The 15,348-nt window shown below is 63.7% G+C and overlaps 2 protein-coding genes across 7 annotated transcripts; one reads left to right on the forward strand and one right to left on the reverse strand.

Annotated features, from left to right (window-relative positions):
- Positions 1 to 1,677: 1,677 nt before the first annotated feature.
- Positions 1,678 to 15,266, reverse strand: MOB3A (MOB kinase activator 3A). 6 transcript variants are annotated; one of them, XM_029916534.1, is made up of 5 exons: positions 11,118 to 11,239; positions 10,619 to 10,745; positions 7,137 to 7,661; positions 3,914 to 4,116; positions 1,678 to 2,783 (listed from the first exon to the last, which is right to left on the reverse strand). In XM_029916534.1, the coding sequence occupies exons 3-5, from the start codon at positions 7,555 to 7,557 to the stop codon at positions 2,754 to 2,756; spliced, it is 654 nt and encodes a 217-aa protein (XP_029772394.1). In that variant the 5' UTR covers positions 7,558 to 7,661; positions 10,619 to 10,745; positions 11,118 to 11,239; the 3' UTR covers positions 1,678 to 2,753. The 6 variants fall into 6 exon arrangements, with proteins under 6 accessions (XP_029772394.1, XP_029772392.1, XP_029772389.1 ...); XM_029916532.1 differs by lacking the exons at positions 1,678 to 2,783; positions 3,914 to 4,116; positions 11,118 to 11,239 and adding exons at positions 4,379 to 5,717; positions 14,905 to 15,266; XM_029916529.1 differs by lacking the exons at positions 1,678 to 2,783; positions 3,914 to 4,116 and adding an exon at positions 4,379 to 5,717 and having other exon boundaries at positions 11,118 to 11,257.
- Positions 13,900 to 15,321, forward strand: LOC115273474 (formin-like protein 5). The gene is made up of 3 exons (XM_029916535.1): positions 13,900 to 14,282; positions 14,442 to 14,517; positions 14,758 to 15,321. The coding sequence occupies exons 1-3, from the start codon at positions 14,241 to 14,243 to the stop codon at positions 15,159 to 15,161; spliced, it is 522 nt and encodes a 173-aa protein (XP_029772395.1). The 5' UTR covers positions 13,900 to 14,240; the 3' UTR covers positions 15,162 to 15,321.
- Positions 15,322 to 15,348: the final 27 nt, after the last annotated feature.

Raw genomic sequence — 15,348 nt, forward strand, 5'->3', positions numbered from 1 at the left:
TGTCCCCAAAGTCACGGCAACAACCAGGAGGCGTCAGTTAACTGATGGGGCACGTGCTCCTGCGTGTCTGGGCTTGTCCACACTGCCTGCCCGCCCGCTGCCACCTGGGCCTGCCCCCGCTCCACGGCCCCCACGCCGCCTCTCCACTTGGGGGTCTGGAGCGGAACCGGTGTCGCAGTCCAGGACTTAGCGGTCGGTTTTTATGACAAAGAAAGGATTCACACCATCCCCAGCCTGACTCTGCTTCTGCCCCGGGAGCCGCTGAGAAGCAACGGGCTGGGGGGCTGGGGACGCCTCTGGCAAGGGCTGCTGCGACCGGGGAGGGGGTCTGGGAGGTAAGGCCCGCCCTGGGGGACTTCCAGTAACCGGCTCCTGGTCTCAGGTGGCCTCACCCAGCAGCTCCTGAATTCCCAGAATGTTCCTTCTCGAACAGCGGAGCCTGCCTCCTGCATCCTGTGCACCGGGAGGATGTGGATTCCGCCGCTCCCAGGGGAGCTCGGCCAGGGGTCGTGTCCGAGCAGCACCCCACACCAACTCCTGCCTCCCGGGCCCCAGCTGGACGGGTGCAGCACCCCGCAACTTCCCACACCAACACCTGCCCCCCCCAGCTGGATGGGTGCTGGGGCTCGGAGGTGAAGCAGCCGCCCCACGGGGCCTCTGATCCCTGCGTTCCCAGGAGCCCAGGGCAGGGGGTCCCCAGGCGATCCGTGTGTGACACATGGCCTTCCAGCAGCTGTCAGGCTCCCGGGGCTGTTGTAACAACGACCACAGACTCACGGTTTAAAACCACACACACGGTGGTTCTGGGCTCAGAAGTCCTCACACCCAGGTGCGGGCAGCGCTGGCTCCCCCAGGACCCCAGGGCCGTCCCCACCTCAGGGACCTTGACAGGGCCTCTCTGCCCCATGGGGCGACAGGTCCCTGGTCCTGGGACCAGGATGGGGACGTCTTTGGACGGGATTACGAATAACAGTAACAGCTCCCACATTCTTAGCTCCTTCTGGAAATTGTGGTGCATTTGCAAAATCAACGGGCGCGGAGGCCAGGGCTCCTTTAGGAGGAACTTCCCACGGAGACAGCGCGCCCTCTAGGGGCGAGGAGCCCGCCCTGCCCGGCTCCCGGGCCGCCCTCCCCACCGCCCCTTGCCCTGCTCCCACTGGCTGGAGATGCAGGCCTGGCCCCCCCACTCCCAACCGGGCACGTGCACTTGAGAGGGATGCCATTTTCCACACGGAAGAAAGCGGAGGGGTGAGGGACTCCGGTGTCCGGTTGGCGCCGGCCGGCGGCCGCCCGGAGAACCCTGGCCCCGCCCTGCCGCTCTCCCCCCGGGCAGCGTTTCCCGGCGCCCTGCACGCCCACAAAGAGTAAAAATCATGCCCAGGCACCGTTAACAACTGACGAAACAGAAACGGGACAGGGCACATGCCTTCCTCACGGGTTCTGACTGCTTTCCAGAGACTTCCATCGTGACCTCCCTACCCCCCAAAATCTTAATCTCAGCAAGTCTGTGTCTGTTCACCTATTTGGGGCACTCTGGTGGGCGTCTGGCCATTGTGACATCTAGGATTCCCTTGCCCCTTGGGGACGAGGGCACCCTGAGGACAATGGCTGTGATGTGTCCCAACACTGGGAGTTTCCTGTACCAGGAAAACAGAAATGACCAGCAGCAGCCACGGGTACAAAAACGGCACAATTTATTCTGATGCTCGTGTGGGAACACCATGGGGGGGGGGTGCAGCAGGGTCCCCGCCACCTCCCCGGCCTGGCCCCGTGGCGGGGGGACCCGGGGCGCACAGTGGCTCTGGGTTTGACTGTGGTCTTGCATCCGATCGGACAGCTGCCTCGCCCTGGGCGGCGGTCTTGCCAGGCCCCCTGGAGGTGGGCCCGGGGGCTTCCGGGAGGACCGAGGCCAGAGCTCATGTTAAGTGCACTTGTCTGGTGTTGGGTGATGGTGCCCCTCACGTCCGCGAGCATCCCAGACACCCAGAGGTACTCAGAGTCGGCGTGGGCCGCACGGGAAGGGCAGCCACGGCAAGAGGCCACAGACGACGTGTGGGCGGGGGGCATGGGGAGGCGGGGGCTCGGGGCAGCACGGGGCTTCCTGTGGTCACTTCCGTGCAGCCCCCAACGGAGCCCACAGGAGGCGGTGGTGGGATTCGGACCCCGGGGCCATGCAGCCAGAGGGTTTTCCTATGATGCTGGCAGGCCCTGCAGAAGGACCAATCCCAGCGAGACGTGTGACAGGACCCAAAGGTCCCGGCCCGGAGGGCGGCTCCCCGACTCCCTGTGTTGTTCAGATGCTCGAGGGGGGGTTCCTCTCAAGGGGGAGGCGGGCTCACTTACAGGAAAAGCAAAATCGTGTCTTTCATGATGCACGAGGGGGCCCGGGGAGGCTGGGGGCGGGGGTGGGGTCCCTGTCGTACCTGTCCTGACGCAGACACGGGCCCCCAGGCACCGGCCGGCCGAAGGGCACAGGTCTACGCCGGCCCACAAGTGGTTTACAAACACAGCGGGCTTCCCAGGCGCTCAGCACCCATGTCCGTGGAGACAAGTGTGACGCCGGCCGAGGAGACGGGCTGGGTGGCCGTGTGCAGACCCCCAGCTGCCGCATCTGGGGTTGGGGAGGACTCGACGCTGGCGCTCAGCGCAGCCGCGACAGCACGCAGCTCCATCACCTGCTGGGCTTTCTAGAAGGCACGGGCCCATGTTCCCAAGATGTGGCCCTCTGTGCCCTGGGCACTGCCTTGGCGCGCTCAGTGGCACATCCTCGCGGTCATTTCTTTCTGTTAAGAACAAGGGGGACGTCAGGGATCGAGCCCAGAGGGATGGAAACCACACCCTAATGGAAAAGCAGGGTCTCAAGGGACCCACTGGCTTCGTTTAACGCCAAACCTTACAAACAACGCGACAGGTAACTGGGGGGCGGCAAGCCATTTCTGGGAAGGCCCACAGACGCAGTGTTGTCAAGGGAGAGAGGCTGCAGCAATGTGTAGATGACTAGGTGCCTGCGTGCCAATAAAACTTTATTCACAACACCGAGCGGTCAGCGCAGGGCCAGGTTACGGATTCGTGCTGCCGCAGTGGCTTGCCCGCCAGAAGGAAACTCCCGGAAAGCAGCCTGGAAGTAACGAGGAAAACCCTGTACAACCTTCAGACCCGATGACGGCAGTGTCGTGAACCTTTCCAGACAGACAGTGACAAACACAAAAAAGTGCGGCACAAAGACATCCTGCCACGTGCTACAAGACGGCAGGGGCCCGGGGCTCAGAGAGCCGGGACAGCGAGCGGACCGGCACCAGCCCGCGGCCTGCTGGCCCCAGAGAGACTCAAAGCGTCGACACGGGAGAAATGACGAGAGAATCAAGACACGATGTTAAAAAACAACAACAACACCACAGAACTCAGGGCGCCCGGGTAGCTCACTCGATTGAGCACCCAAGTCCTGATTTCAGCTCAGGTCATGATCTCACGGTTGTGAAATCGAATCCCACACCCGGGCTCTGTGCTGATGGCACCGCGCTTGCTTGGGATTCTCTCTCTCTGCCCCTCCCCCACTCGGGTCTCTCAAAATAAATAAGTAAGTAAGTAAATAAATAAATAAATAAATATTAAAAAAAAAAAGAAAGCATCGCTTGGTCTCCAGCCAGGCAGCGAGGACGAGGGCCCGGCCACTGGCGTTTTCGGGGTGACCTCGCGGGGGCCCCGAGGGATGGCAGCCGCAGGTTTCCGGGTCGCTGCCCCTGGTGGGGGTGGGGGGCGGGGAGCGACAAGAACCAAAACAAGCCCAGCAGAGGATCCCCCAAAGGGCGCACTCCGCCCCCGGGTCACCGAGTCCCGAGCCTGGGCCCCAAGCGGAAGCAGCCCCCCGCGCCCCCTCTGCTGACGGCGGCCCGGGCCCGAGCGCCCCGCTCACCAGCGGCTCCAGCTCCTTGGTGTCGATGAGGCCGAACTCCTTGACGAAGTAGTAGAAGTGCTTGTAGCAGGTGTTGACGTGGGCCTCGGAGCCCAGCTGCGCGATGCGGTCGAAGTGGTGGATGTAGACGTGCACGAACACGCGGAAGAGGCGCGACAGGATCTTCCTCACCGCCGGCAGGAAGTTCCTGGGGAACGGCGTGCCTGCGGGCGGGCGACGGCTCAGGGGGGCCCGCCCCTGCGCTCTGCCTGGGCTCCCGCAGGCTCCCCGCCAGGCTCGCTGTCCTCCTACCCCTCCTCCGGCCCGTCTGTGCCACATCACCTCATTTAAACATCTGTGACTGACGCTTCCTCGCTCCTTCGTTGGTTTTTTTTAATGTTTACTTCTTTATTTTAAGAAGAGCATGCTCGCAGAGGAGGGGCAGAGAGAGAGGGAGAGGGAGGGAGAGAACCCCAAGCAGGCTCCACACAGTCAGCACAGAGCCCGATGTGGGGCTCCAACTCATGAACCCTGAGATCATGACCTGAGCTGAGATCAAGAGGCGGACACGCAATGATGGAGGCCTCCCTGGGTGCCCTCTTCGTTTTTCTTAATTGTGGTGAGAGCCCTTTCGGGGAGCCCCCACGCCACCCTCCGGGACGCGGTGTGAAGCAGCAGGCGCCCCCTCGTGCTCCTTTCCACCCCCATCTATTCACGTCTGTCCGGCCCGCAGCACGGACGGAGTGCAGCCAGCACCAGCAGGCGGGTGCCCGGACCAGAAAGAGCGGGCGGCCCCTGTCCTTGACGTGAGAGGCTAGCGGCCCAGGGAGAGGGCGCCCGGGGACGCCGCAGTGGGCTGGGCAAGCGTTTCCCAGCTGGACACGCCAGCGTGTGGGACGCAGGTGCAGAGGAGGGCTCTCAGGGCGGTCTCTGCGGGGACAGTGGCTGGCCGGTCCCCCACACGGCGGAGCCCACGGGGCTGGCCCCTACCTGGGGATGCTCAGAGCCTGCGGCTGGAGGCAAGCGGGAGGGAAACGGCTCTCTACGAGCGGCCCGTGGGGCTCGGGCTCAGGCTGAGCCTGCGCCTCCCAGTGCCACCCTGCTCCCTCCTCTGTACGCGGGCCTCTGGGGCAGGGACAACGGTACCGGTCTGTGGTCGTCACCACTGTCTGAGCGCGGGGAGCAGGGCCTGCTCTTGGGCGCTGACTCTCTGGAGGGTTTGCTCAGCGTCACTGAGGCCTATGCACGTTCCCCGACGCTCGACTCTGGAGATGAACCCCAACGGTGGTCCCTGGGCCCCTGGAAGCCACGTGGTGCGGTGGTCCCTTCAAGGGCTGGCAACCCCCATGCGCTGGGGGCCCATCAGGTGGAACGAGGATATGAGCTCAGAAGGAACACCGGGCCCACAGCAGGAAGAGAAAGGCCCGGAGAGAAAGGCCTGGAATGCTGGGCACCGAACCCACAGGGGCTGGGTGCGAGCCGCCCTGGCCGCCGCTGCGCCTCTCTCCTGGACTGGGAGCCACAAGGGCATTCCCGGGCGGGCACTTTAAAGTAGGCTGGTCTGCATGGGCCCGAAACGGAATCTTCCAGAACTTCGCAGCCCACGCTCCCGGGGCTCCTCTCCCATGGGCTGCAAACCTGGCCCCGGCTGCTTTCATAAACAAGGTTACATGGGGACTAAGGCCACCTGATTGCTTACAAACTGCTGACGGTGGCCCTCTGTCTCCGATGTAGATGTGAGTTCTCAAGACACACCCCGTGGGGCGAGCGACGCCGGAGAGCTTTAGGAGCCGGTCCCTCCGAGGAACAGCGTGCAGCCCCTGGTCTGACATGAAGAGCACCAGCTGGTGGCTCGAGGCCCAAGCAGACGCACAGCGTGAACGGAACCGCACGCAGCCAAGACGAAGTGTGGACCCCACCTTCCCTCGCTTGGCCACAGACCCGGCCCCGAGGGGCCTGGCACCCCGGCCGCCACCCTCTTTGGGAAACATTTCCTTCTGCCTGCCTGGCCAGGGCCTGCAAGCTTCAGGGTGGCGCTGGCCACAGCGAGCAGGGCCGGAGGGGGTGGCCCAGGCTGTCCCTCCACCTGACGTGATCGAAGGGGACGGGCCTGGGGTGCTGAGAGCCTAAAGAACGTGAGGCCTCAGGGTCGCACTGGACAGCTGCGTGGCATCTGCCAAGTGACTTCTCTGCCTCTTGTAGGTGTCCCGTTTAGTAAGGATTCACCTTCCGCAGGTGAGGGGCCTCTGCTCTAGCGTGCCACCCGCCGAGGCGTGGGCGGGACTGTCGGGAGTCCCTGCTGGTGGTCACAGTGACGGAGGGAATGTGCATGTGGGGAGTGAGGGCCCCGGGGCAGGGAGGAGGGGGAGCAGGTGCAGAGCTGGGCCTGAGTCCTGTCTGCCCAGCGGCTGCTCAGGGACACCGGGTCAACTTTGTGGGGGCAGATGAAGCCACGTCCACGGGAGTCTCCCGGTGCCACTGTAACAAACTACCACCGGCTTGGCGAACTAAACTACTCGCTGCTGAAAGCCACAGGTTCCCAGTCTGTCACTGGGCTGACGTCACTCGAGCTGCTAAACGCACTGTTCCCTCCGGAGGCTCCAGGGTCAGCCGATGACCTTGGTGCCTAAGGAAGCGCACGACCCCCCTTCCGTCTCTCTCGTGTGGGACCTCACTCTGCCTCCCTCCCACGAGGGCCTGTGACGACATGAGGGCTCAGTTGGATGATTCAGGACCATCTCCCATCTCACGGTCCCTAACTTACAGCACAAGGCGTCCACCCCGCACACGCACGTCACTGAGAGGTGGCCACAGCGCATGCGCAGATTACCCCGCCCACCGCGCACCCCACAGCCGAACGTGTCCAGGTGCGCGGGCACGTCCCTCAGGCGCGTCCACCGCGCACGCGCACAGCCCTCGTCTGCAGGCAGGAGCGAGGCGCCCGCCCCCGCCGCCCCGCGGACGGATCCCGAACGCACGACGCTCCGGGAGGGAACCGGGCACGCGAGGCCACGTGGGGTGGGAGTCCACGTGCGGGACCGTCCGGAACAGGCTCGTCCACGGACGGGAGCGGCTCGTGGGGGCGGGGGGCTGGGAGAGGAATGCTGGGGTGATGGGACGGGGCTTCTTTCAGGAGTGGTGGAACGTTCTGGAACCAGACGTGCGTCTGCACACTGCGAACACATCATTAAACGCCCGGCACCGCGCACGCGTGTGAAGCCCCGCCCCCAGGCCGCCCACTCACCGACGCGGGTGGGGAAGAGCTCCTCGTTGTTGATCTGCGCCTCGATCCAGTCCATGAGCAGGTCCATGTAGCGCGGGGCCGACAGCGCCGTGGGCTTGCGGAAGTGCTGCTCGTCCTGCCAGCGGTACTCGTACTTGGGGCCGCCGGACATGACGGGGCAGGACTGCTCCGTGCACTCGTCGCCGATGGTGCCGTAGATGAGGTTGACGCGGTTGAAGAAGTCCACCACGTGCACGGCCACCCAGTCGCTGAGGTCCTCACCGGGGGGCAGCTGCACGGCCAGCTTCAGGTCCAGCCCCGCGTTCAGCGACGCCTGTGCTTTCTTGTGCAGCTCGAACCGCTGGGTGCCCGGCTCGAACTTGCGCTTGGGGCGGAAGGTCTTGTCCTTGTTGAAAACTTGCTTTAGGAAGGGGTTGGACATGGCGGCCCTGCCGCCTGGTCCCCACGCTCCCTGGCGCGGCCTCTGCTGTCAGCTGCCAGCCGAGGGGACCGGAGATTCGCTGCGCCCCCGGCCTCCCCCGAGACCTGGAATACAGAAAGGGGAGAAGGGTCACCTATTTCTGGAAACTTCTGGAAGCAAGAGGCTGGATCGGGAGGCCCCCACCTCGACAGAAGACACTGGGCAAAGCCCCTGAGGAGCCAGAGCTGGCTGAGTCCCCATCCTACAGCGGGAGGGGCATGTGCGGATCTGCACAGTGGCCAAGGACGGCCACAGCTCAGTGGTGGCCTCTGGGAATCGAGGTCTCTGACCCTGGGACCTGTGAACAGGGCTTTATTTGGGAAAAGGTGCCTCGCGGAGGCGGTGAAGCATCTCGGAACACACTTCCTGGATCATCCAGGTGTCCCTAGTCCGATGACCGCTGCTCTGGCAGAAGGAGACGCAGACGCTTGGGGAGAAGGTGCATGAGGACGGAGGCCAAGCCCGGGGGCACCAAGAATGGCCGGCCCCAGACAGGCCAGAAGAGAGTCGGGAACGGACCTCACCACCCTGAGGACGTGCGCAGAAACCGCGTTCCCAGTGGGCAGACCGGAATTCTGGGGGGACGTGCTCCACTGCAGGGCCCAGCTGAGAGGCCTGGATGAGCCCGTCTGGGACCAGCAGGGATGCCCGCTGGTTTCTGGGGATGAGGCCCTGGCCAGGGAGGGGAGAGCCCCACCTCCCCCCTGCTCCTCCCCAGCCTCTCCGTGCTCTGTGTCCTCTTCTGTTCCCGGACAGGACAAGCCCCACGGCAGGGAGTGGGAGAGGCGACACCAAACATGTGAGGCCGCGCTCACTCGGAACACAGTCACCACGTGGTGCCTGGCGCTGCCCATCGCCCCAAACTGTCCCTGGAGCGTAGGCCGGGCTGGGGGAGGCCAGGCGCCAGAGGGGTGCGCAGGGCCGGAGCCTTGGGAGTTCACCAGGCAGAAGGTGCAGAAGGGGAAGTGTGGGGAGGGCGGGGGGAGGGGGAAGTGGGGGGAGAGGCGGCCTGTCTGCTCCTCCTCCGTCTCCCGCACCGCCGACAACAAATAACCATTTATGACTTTGCTGTCAACGCCCAGTGGCTTCTCCTTTGCTGAAACTGTGGTGGCTCGTTCCTGACTGTCTAACCAGCGGTCTCCCTGGATGGAGACCCAGCCCGCCGCTGCAGGAAAGTACCACAGACCGAGAGGTCCTCACAGCCCAGCCGTGGCATCAGAAAGTTCTAGAGGTTTCAGATCTGAAATGGCCATCCTGGGAGCTCCTGCCTTTCCCGGCCTCCAGGGGCACCATGTCCATGGCCGTTGGCTTGCACAGCTCTGACCTCTGCTTCCCTCGTCACACCCCCTTCTGCAGGGACCCCACTCACCTTCCAGGCGGCCCCCAGAGAATGTGTACCACATGTGCTACCTGTCTGGGTGCAGGGGGCCCCAGACCCTTGGAGAGCCCTGGTGAGCACATGAAGCGGCCCGCCATGCAGGCACGGTGACCCAGACGACAGACTGGCAATGAGGGCCCCTGGGCTCCCAGCAAACAGTGCAGTCACGCCTCCACCACGTCCCACGGCCCTCTGCTGCTGGGACGTGGAAGGAAGGGGACTCCGGGGCCCTGGGCTCCGAGAAGGCGCCCCTTGAGCCAGTGACTGCATTTCTGGGGCCGTGTACGGCCTGCACACCTGCCTCGCCAGAACCGGGCTGGCTGTGCCCACTGCCGCCGTGCCAGGGAGCCCTGGCTGAGCGGTTCGAGCAGCGTGGACACGGCCACGAGCATTTGAAGAGGTTTTCCTTTGGGGTGACAGAATGTTCTGGAACCAGAGGGGACCGCACAACCTTGTGAACCGAAGACACAGGGCTGTGCGCTGTCTGTGGGTGGGGCATAAGGCCCGCGTATTTGATCTGAGAAAACGGTTACCTGGACGGCGGGGACGAGGAGACCGCTACCCTGGGCCCCAAACACCGGAAGTCTCCCTCCGGGCTCGCACAGAGGCCAGCGCGGCTTGTCGCCGCCGTTCAGGGGGGCCTGGAGCACAACAGAGGCACAGAGTGGATGGGGCGGGGACGACTGGTCAGAGGGGGGTCCCGTGAAGACCCCCGGCAGGCGGCTAGAGGCGGCATCAATGGAGAGAAGCGCACCCACTCCCTCCCCCAGAGCTGGCCCTGGGGCTTGGCCACCACCGACACTTCCGGCCGCCTCGGTGTGCATAACCGTCACCCCCGAGCCGCATGGCACCGACACTGGGCCTACCAGGTCTACCCCCCCCCCGGCACTGTGGGGGCGACACCCCTGCCCCCTGAGTCGTGACAGTCACAGGTGTCTCTAGACAACACCCAGGTCCCCTGGGGGCCGAGTCACGTCGGGTGAGACCCCGGGTTAGACCACGACTCGATACTTGGTTGGTGATTGTTAGGTTGGAGTTTCCGTTTCGGTGGCCGGCAGATGGAGACGCCAGGGCTCGAACCCTGGGCTGTGGGCGTCATCACAGCGAGCCCCTCTCCCTCATTCGGGCTTCCCCCCGGTGTAACCCAGTCTAACCCAGGGCTGGCCACCCTCTGGGCCGGGCCCCCCGCTGCAGCCCCGTGAAGCTCGCAGCAGACCAGTGTGGCCGGGGCAGCGGACCTTCCCTGTGGGTGGGCCTGGGTGGTAGGAAGGTGGTGCCTCAGAGAACGGGGCCCAGCCCCCCGCCCTCTGCCAGGCTGGCCACGGGCCCCTGGGGGTGCGTGCTGGACACGGCTGGGCGGGCCTGCTCCCCCGCTATGGGCGGCAATGCCGGGGGGGGCGGGAGGCACTCCGGGTGCAGGCCAAGGGACAGAAATCCCCTCGGGCCAACTGGAGAAGTGAGCCACCTTCTGCTCCCCTAGATGGTGCGGCTTAGATGCTTCCCTATTCGAGGTCTTACTTCAACCTGCGAACTCCCTTCCGCTTGAGGAGGCAGGGTGGGGGCTGGTTAGCTCTCCCGTCCAGCCAGACTGGGGCCACCGCTGCCCCTCCTGGGCGTCGCCCGAGTCCCCGGCTCCTTACTCACCCGACGCTGAGCTGCTCCTGAAGGCAATCCTGGGCCCAGAGAGCCACGGCCCGCCGGTGCCCTGTTGTTACCTTTACTTGGGGTGTCCCGGGGACAGCTTGGGGAGTGTAAGCTGTGACCCTGTTGCCTGGAGACACAGGACAGAAGCGGCCGTGTGAGATGGCAGCGCGGCCTCCGGGCAGCGCAGGGCAGTGGTCTGTCTGCGCACCTTCCCGCCACGGACCAGACACAGGCCAGGAGGGTTCTGGAAGGTGGGGCGGGGCAGTGGGGGGCTTACGGGGTTCCTGCCTGCTTTCCGTCTCTTCTCAGGAAGTGGGAGGATTTTAAGTGGAAGCAGTGCTTCCTTAATGGTAGAATCGACAGCAAACAGCAATCCATCAGGAGCACGTGCCCCTCCACCCGGCCGAGGGGTGCCAGCCCCCAGAATGCGCCTTTGCCTTGAGCGGCCACAGGAGCCTGGGAAGCCACCCCCCCCAACCCCCCACCCTTGTCCCAGTACCGGCTCTTCCTGGAACACCTCTGCAGGGGAGGGTGGAGCAGGGGATTCAGTGCTAAGGGCTCCCTGGGGCTGTCCTGGTGCTTCCCACAGACAAGATGTGGTGGTGCTTAGAAACTTCTAGACTGATGAAGGTAAGCTGACAATCTCTCCCCGCCCTAACCCACGCCCTCCTCCTCACCCCCTTTTTCTGAAAACCAAACAAAACATTCCCTCTAAGCAACCGCCTCACATGCACGGAGCTGCGGCTGCCACTTCCTTCCTTCCGGCGCCCCCACACCCTGTCCTGGCCGCTGACTCGCACCGCTAAGGGGACCGTGCCCTGGAGCCGGGGCTCCACACAGATGGGCCCCAAACCCAGAGGTCAGTCCTGTATGTTCCAGATCAGCAAACCCTGGCTCCTAGGGGTTTGGCTGGAAGGTGCTGGAAGCCCAGGATCTGTCCTGTCAAAGAAGGCTGCAGCCCAGCGCTGTCCTCAGTGTCACCGGCCGGCGCTAAGGCCGCCTCGGTCCTGCAGGACTCACACTTCGGTGGCCCCAGCCCCGCCCCCCGCCCCCCAGGTGTGTGGCTTTGCCGGCATTTGGGCCTCCTGTCTCGGTTTTCGGCGAAGTTCCACAAGCGCACAGCGGGGAGGCAGGAAGTGGTCTGCAGAGAGCACTCCAGGCCAGGCGGTCAGGGGCTCCGTGCACTCCGCCCTGATAATCCTCTTATTTTTTAATCAATTGTGATGTAATTCACAAGTAACTTAAAGTATACAATTCAATGGCCGTTAGTAAATCATAGAGTAGTGCAGCCATCCCCACTAATTCTAAAACATCCCCGTCACCGCAGAGGAAACCCTGTGCCGTCGGCGGCCCCTCGCCATCCCTGCCATCCCTCCATTCTGGTAGAGGCGCGTCCCCCCAGACAGACGTTCAAGCCTTAACCACCGGCACCTGGGGGCGGGACCTTGTTGGGAAACCGCGTCTTTGCAGATGTAAAGATGAAGTCACCCAGGCAGGGGGCCCGAAATCCAATGACACGCATCTTTAAGAGAACAGGGGAATCCGGACAAACGGAGAAGCCGGCCAAGTGACCACGGACACATCAGGCCGAGGGCGCCTGGGCCGGCCTGTGACCCCCAGGAGCTGGCGGAGGCGGGAAGGGCCCTCCCTGGAGCTGAGAGGCCGACGGGAGGGCAAACCCGAGCAGACCAGGGATCCGAGCCCAGGTCTGCGCCCACGGCCTGTGCTCCGAGGGGGCGCCAGGGGGCGCTCAGGCCAGTGTGGACTGGGCATCCCCCACCACAGGGGCAGATGCACAAGCACCGTGACAAAACCATGTCACCCGGGGACAGAAAGCACAGTGTGAGTGACAGAGACCAGGGGTGGTTGTGTCTGCTCAGGAGCCACACCTCTTCCTTCTAGGGCTCGGCCTGCAGTTTCAAGGGGCCTGTTTCACGGAGCCGAGGCCCGCAGGTCAGAAAGGGCAAGCCGCCTGCTAGCTGGCCAAGCGTCCTTTCAACGTTTAGATGGTCAGCATGTGGACTTGACTCTGAAAATCTGAAAAGACTCTGGTCTGAAGGGGACATGGTGCGTGTCCACAGCAGGCCAGGCCCGCCCTCTCCTGGATGGCACTCTCTCCAGGGAGCCGTGACTTGCTGCCAGCTCTGCCCGGGTCTCACCGGGTCCCTCTGCCTCCAGGGCCAGCGGGCCATGTCTGGAGACGTCTGTGGTCGTCACGCACGGTGTGTTTCTGGAATCGAGGGCGCGGGGCCTGGAATGGTGCTCAGCCCCCCCCCCCCCCCCCCCCCCCCCCCCCCCGCACCCACGGTGCCCCCGCAGAATGACCGGTCATGGATGTCTTATTTGGAGCTCAGGAGACACAGAAGTGCCCATTTCCTTCCCAGAATCTCATTTCTGACATTGGATTTCCCTTTTTTGCTTATGCAATCTGAACCTTGAAATTCTAGGAAATCAGGAACGGGGCTCTCCAGCTGGGGCATGTCTAAAAGTTCCCAGAGGAAAAGCCCAAGTTCTGAGCCGGCTGCTTGGGGAATTTTTGTTAAACCCCTGTTTTATCAAGTGCTTGTTAAGGGAGAAGAGCTCCCGGAAGCATGACTAACGGCCGGCCGGCTTTTCACCGAGCTGTCTTGGCTTTGGAGCATTTGTACGTGTGAAACAAAGGGCCTTCCACTGTTTAGAAAAGTTAGAGTCAGGAACTGGACTGGCATTTCTGAGAAGCCCCTGAAGGCCTAAAATAACCACTTTTGCTTCTGCTGAGACAGAGGGGGAGACAGGAGGGAGCCGCGCAGAGACACGGAGGGGCCTCAGACGCACTCAGTGACAGAAACCAGGCTGAGGCGGTGACACACCATGTGTTCCCAAGCCCAGGACGATGTGGAAAAGGCAGGACCTCGGAGGCGCGGCTGTCGGGGTGGGGGAGGGTGAGTGGGCGGAGCTCAGGAATTTCTCAGCAGTGGGACTGGTCTGGACCGCGCTGTGGGGCGTCTGTGACATTCGTCCAAGCCCACACGGTGTGCAGCACCGGGCATGGTCTCGCGTCCGCTGCGGACCATGGTAGGTAACGTTCACTGCTGGGAGGTGATGTCGATAGCGGACGGCGGTGCGTTTCTGGGGAAAGGGGGCCTATGGGAATTTCCTGCATCTTCCACTCAGTTTTGCTGTGAGCCTAAAGCTGCTCTAAAAAAATAAACTCGACTTAAAATGATGACTAAAACCGATTCAATTATGATCCACCGAGCATGTGGTTAAATCCTCCAGCAGCTTACCCTATTTAGGAAATACCTAAAGCCACAGAAAACAATCCTGTGAGACCCGAGCTAGATACACACCTGCAGACAGAATGTCAGAGAAAACACTAGAAATGGGACATGCGCCACAGGCAGACTTTCACATTTTCCAGGAGCCTCACTGAAAAGCGAAAAAGTGAAAGGAAACCGGCGAAGTTGCCTATAGTATTTATCCCCCAAACACCAAATACCACTTCAACGCCTAACGGACATAGAAAATATCACGGGCGTGTTTTGCTTTTTGTGTTGTTAAACACAGTTCGCCTCCAAGACTTGTATTTGACACCTGCGGCACACCACAATTTGCACGAGGTCCAAGTGCACACTGGCCACACATGGCCAGCGGCTGTGGCACGGGACAGCTCGGCTCTGGAGGGGTGAGTGAGAGAGGAAGCCGCCGTGTGGGGAGGCTGGAGTGACGCACGGCTGCTGTCTGAGGTGGGGGCCTCCAGCAGGGAGGGGGCGCGCAAGGCGCCCTGGATGGGGGCAGGGGCAGCGGGCATGTCCGCTCGCTGCATCCCACCGGTAATCTGTAGATTACAGACCCCGCCGGGCGACCCAAACACGCAGGATCACCAGCAGTCCTGAGCGTGTCAACTCGGAAGCATGGAGGTGAGGACTCAGGGGAGGCTGAAGTGCCCTGTCCTTGGCTAGGCCTAGGACCTTTGTTCCCACCCGCCGCCGACCCCGGAACCAGGCTACCAGGAGCCCCCGAACTTTAAGTGGGGTGGAGGAAGGCAGGAACGAGGAAGCAGCTGGCTGGGGCCATGTGTCCAGAAGCAAGTCCGCAGCCAGAAAGCGCAGGTGGACTCGCGGAGTGTGCCGATATGCAGAATTTCACGCCCATCACAGCTCCCCGCCCGCCGCGCCCGAGGGACTCGGAGCCCCGCCGCCCGCGTTCGCCGCTCTCCCGGGACTCGGCCTCCCTGCCGCCCGCGTTCGCCGCTCCCCCGGGACTCGGCCTCCCCGCCGCCCGCGACCGCCCTTCGGAGGACCCACCTGCGGTGTTACGTCCCACCGGCTGGGAGGCGCTCGCGCCTGCCCCGCACCCAGCGTCTGCCGCCCGGTCCCCTCCGCCGCTCAGGAAGAACAGCGCGCACGGCCCGCCCCCGCCGCCCCCGCTCAGCCAGGTCCACTTCCGCTACCGGCCTAGGCCTCCCCGGAAGCGGAGCCGAAGGGGGCGAGGTCTAGAGCTGCGGGTGGGGCGATCCCCGCCGCCGCGCTCCATGTTGCCTGGCAACCGGGAACGGGCGTGACTCCGTTGGCCGGGACCAGTGGCTCAAGGACTACGGGCGGAGCTGGCGCAGTGCCGGGAGCGCGGAGCGGGCCCTCGAGACAGAACAACCCCAGGAGGAGAAGCGCGGGCCGTGCGCGCAGGCGTGCGGCGCGGCCTGGGGGCGGGGCCGGTGCGGCCAGTTGTCCGTTGCGCGGGCGGGGCCTGCG

This window comes from Suricata suricatta, chromosome 12 (genome assembly GCF_006229205.1).
Source record: "Suricata suricatta isolate VVHF042 chromosome 12, meerkat_22Aug2017_6uvM2_HiC, whole genome shotgun sequence".
Lineage (NCBI taxonomy): Eukaryota > Metazoa > Chordata > Mammalia > Carnivora > Herpestidae > Suricata > Suricata suricatta.

Excerpts from the sequence above, each read along its gene's own strand:
- MOB3A (XM_029916530.1), bottom strand. The coding sequence starts at position 7,557 with ATGTCCAACCCCTTCCTAAAGCAAGTTTTCAACAAGGACAAGACCTTC. Across the intron at positions 5,718-7,136 it reads GCTCTTCCCCACCCGCGTCG|ACCAGGGGCTGCACGCTGTT; the intron begins GTGAGTGGGCGG and ends TCTTCATGTCAG.
- LOC115273474 (XM_029916535.1), top strand. The coding sequence starts at position 14,241 with ATGGCCAGCGGCTGTGGCACGGGACAGCTCGGCTCTGGAGGG. Across the intron at positions 14,283-14,441 it reads GACAGCTCGGCTCTGGAGGG|ATTACAGACCCCGCCGGGCG; the intron begins GTGAGTGAGAGA and ends GGTAATCTGTAG. Across the intron at positions 14,518-14,757 it reads GTCAACTCGGAAGCATGGAG|CTCCCCGCCCGCCGCGCCCG; the intron begins GTGAGGACTCAG and ends CGCCCATCACAG.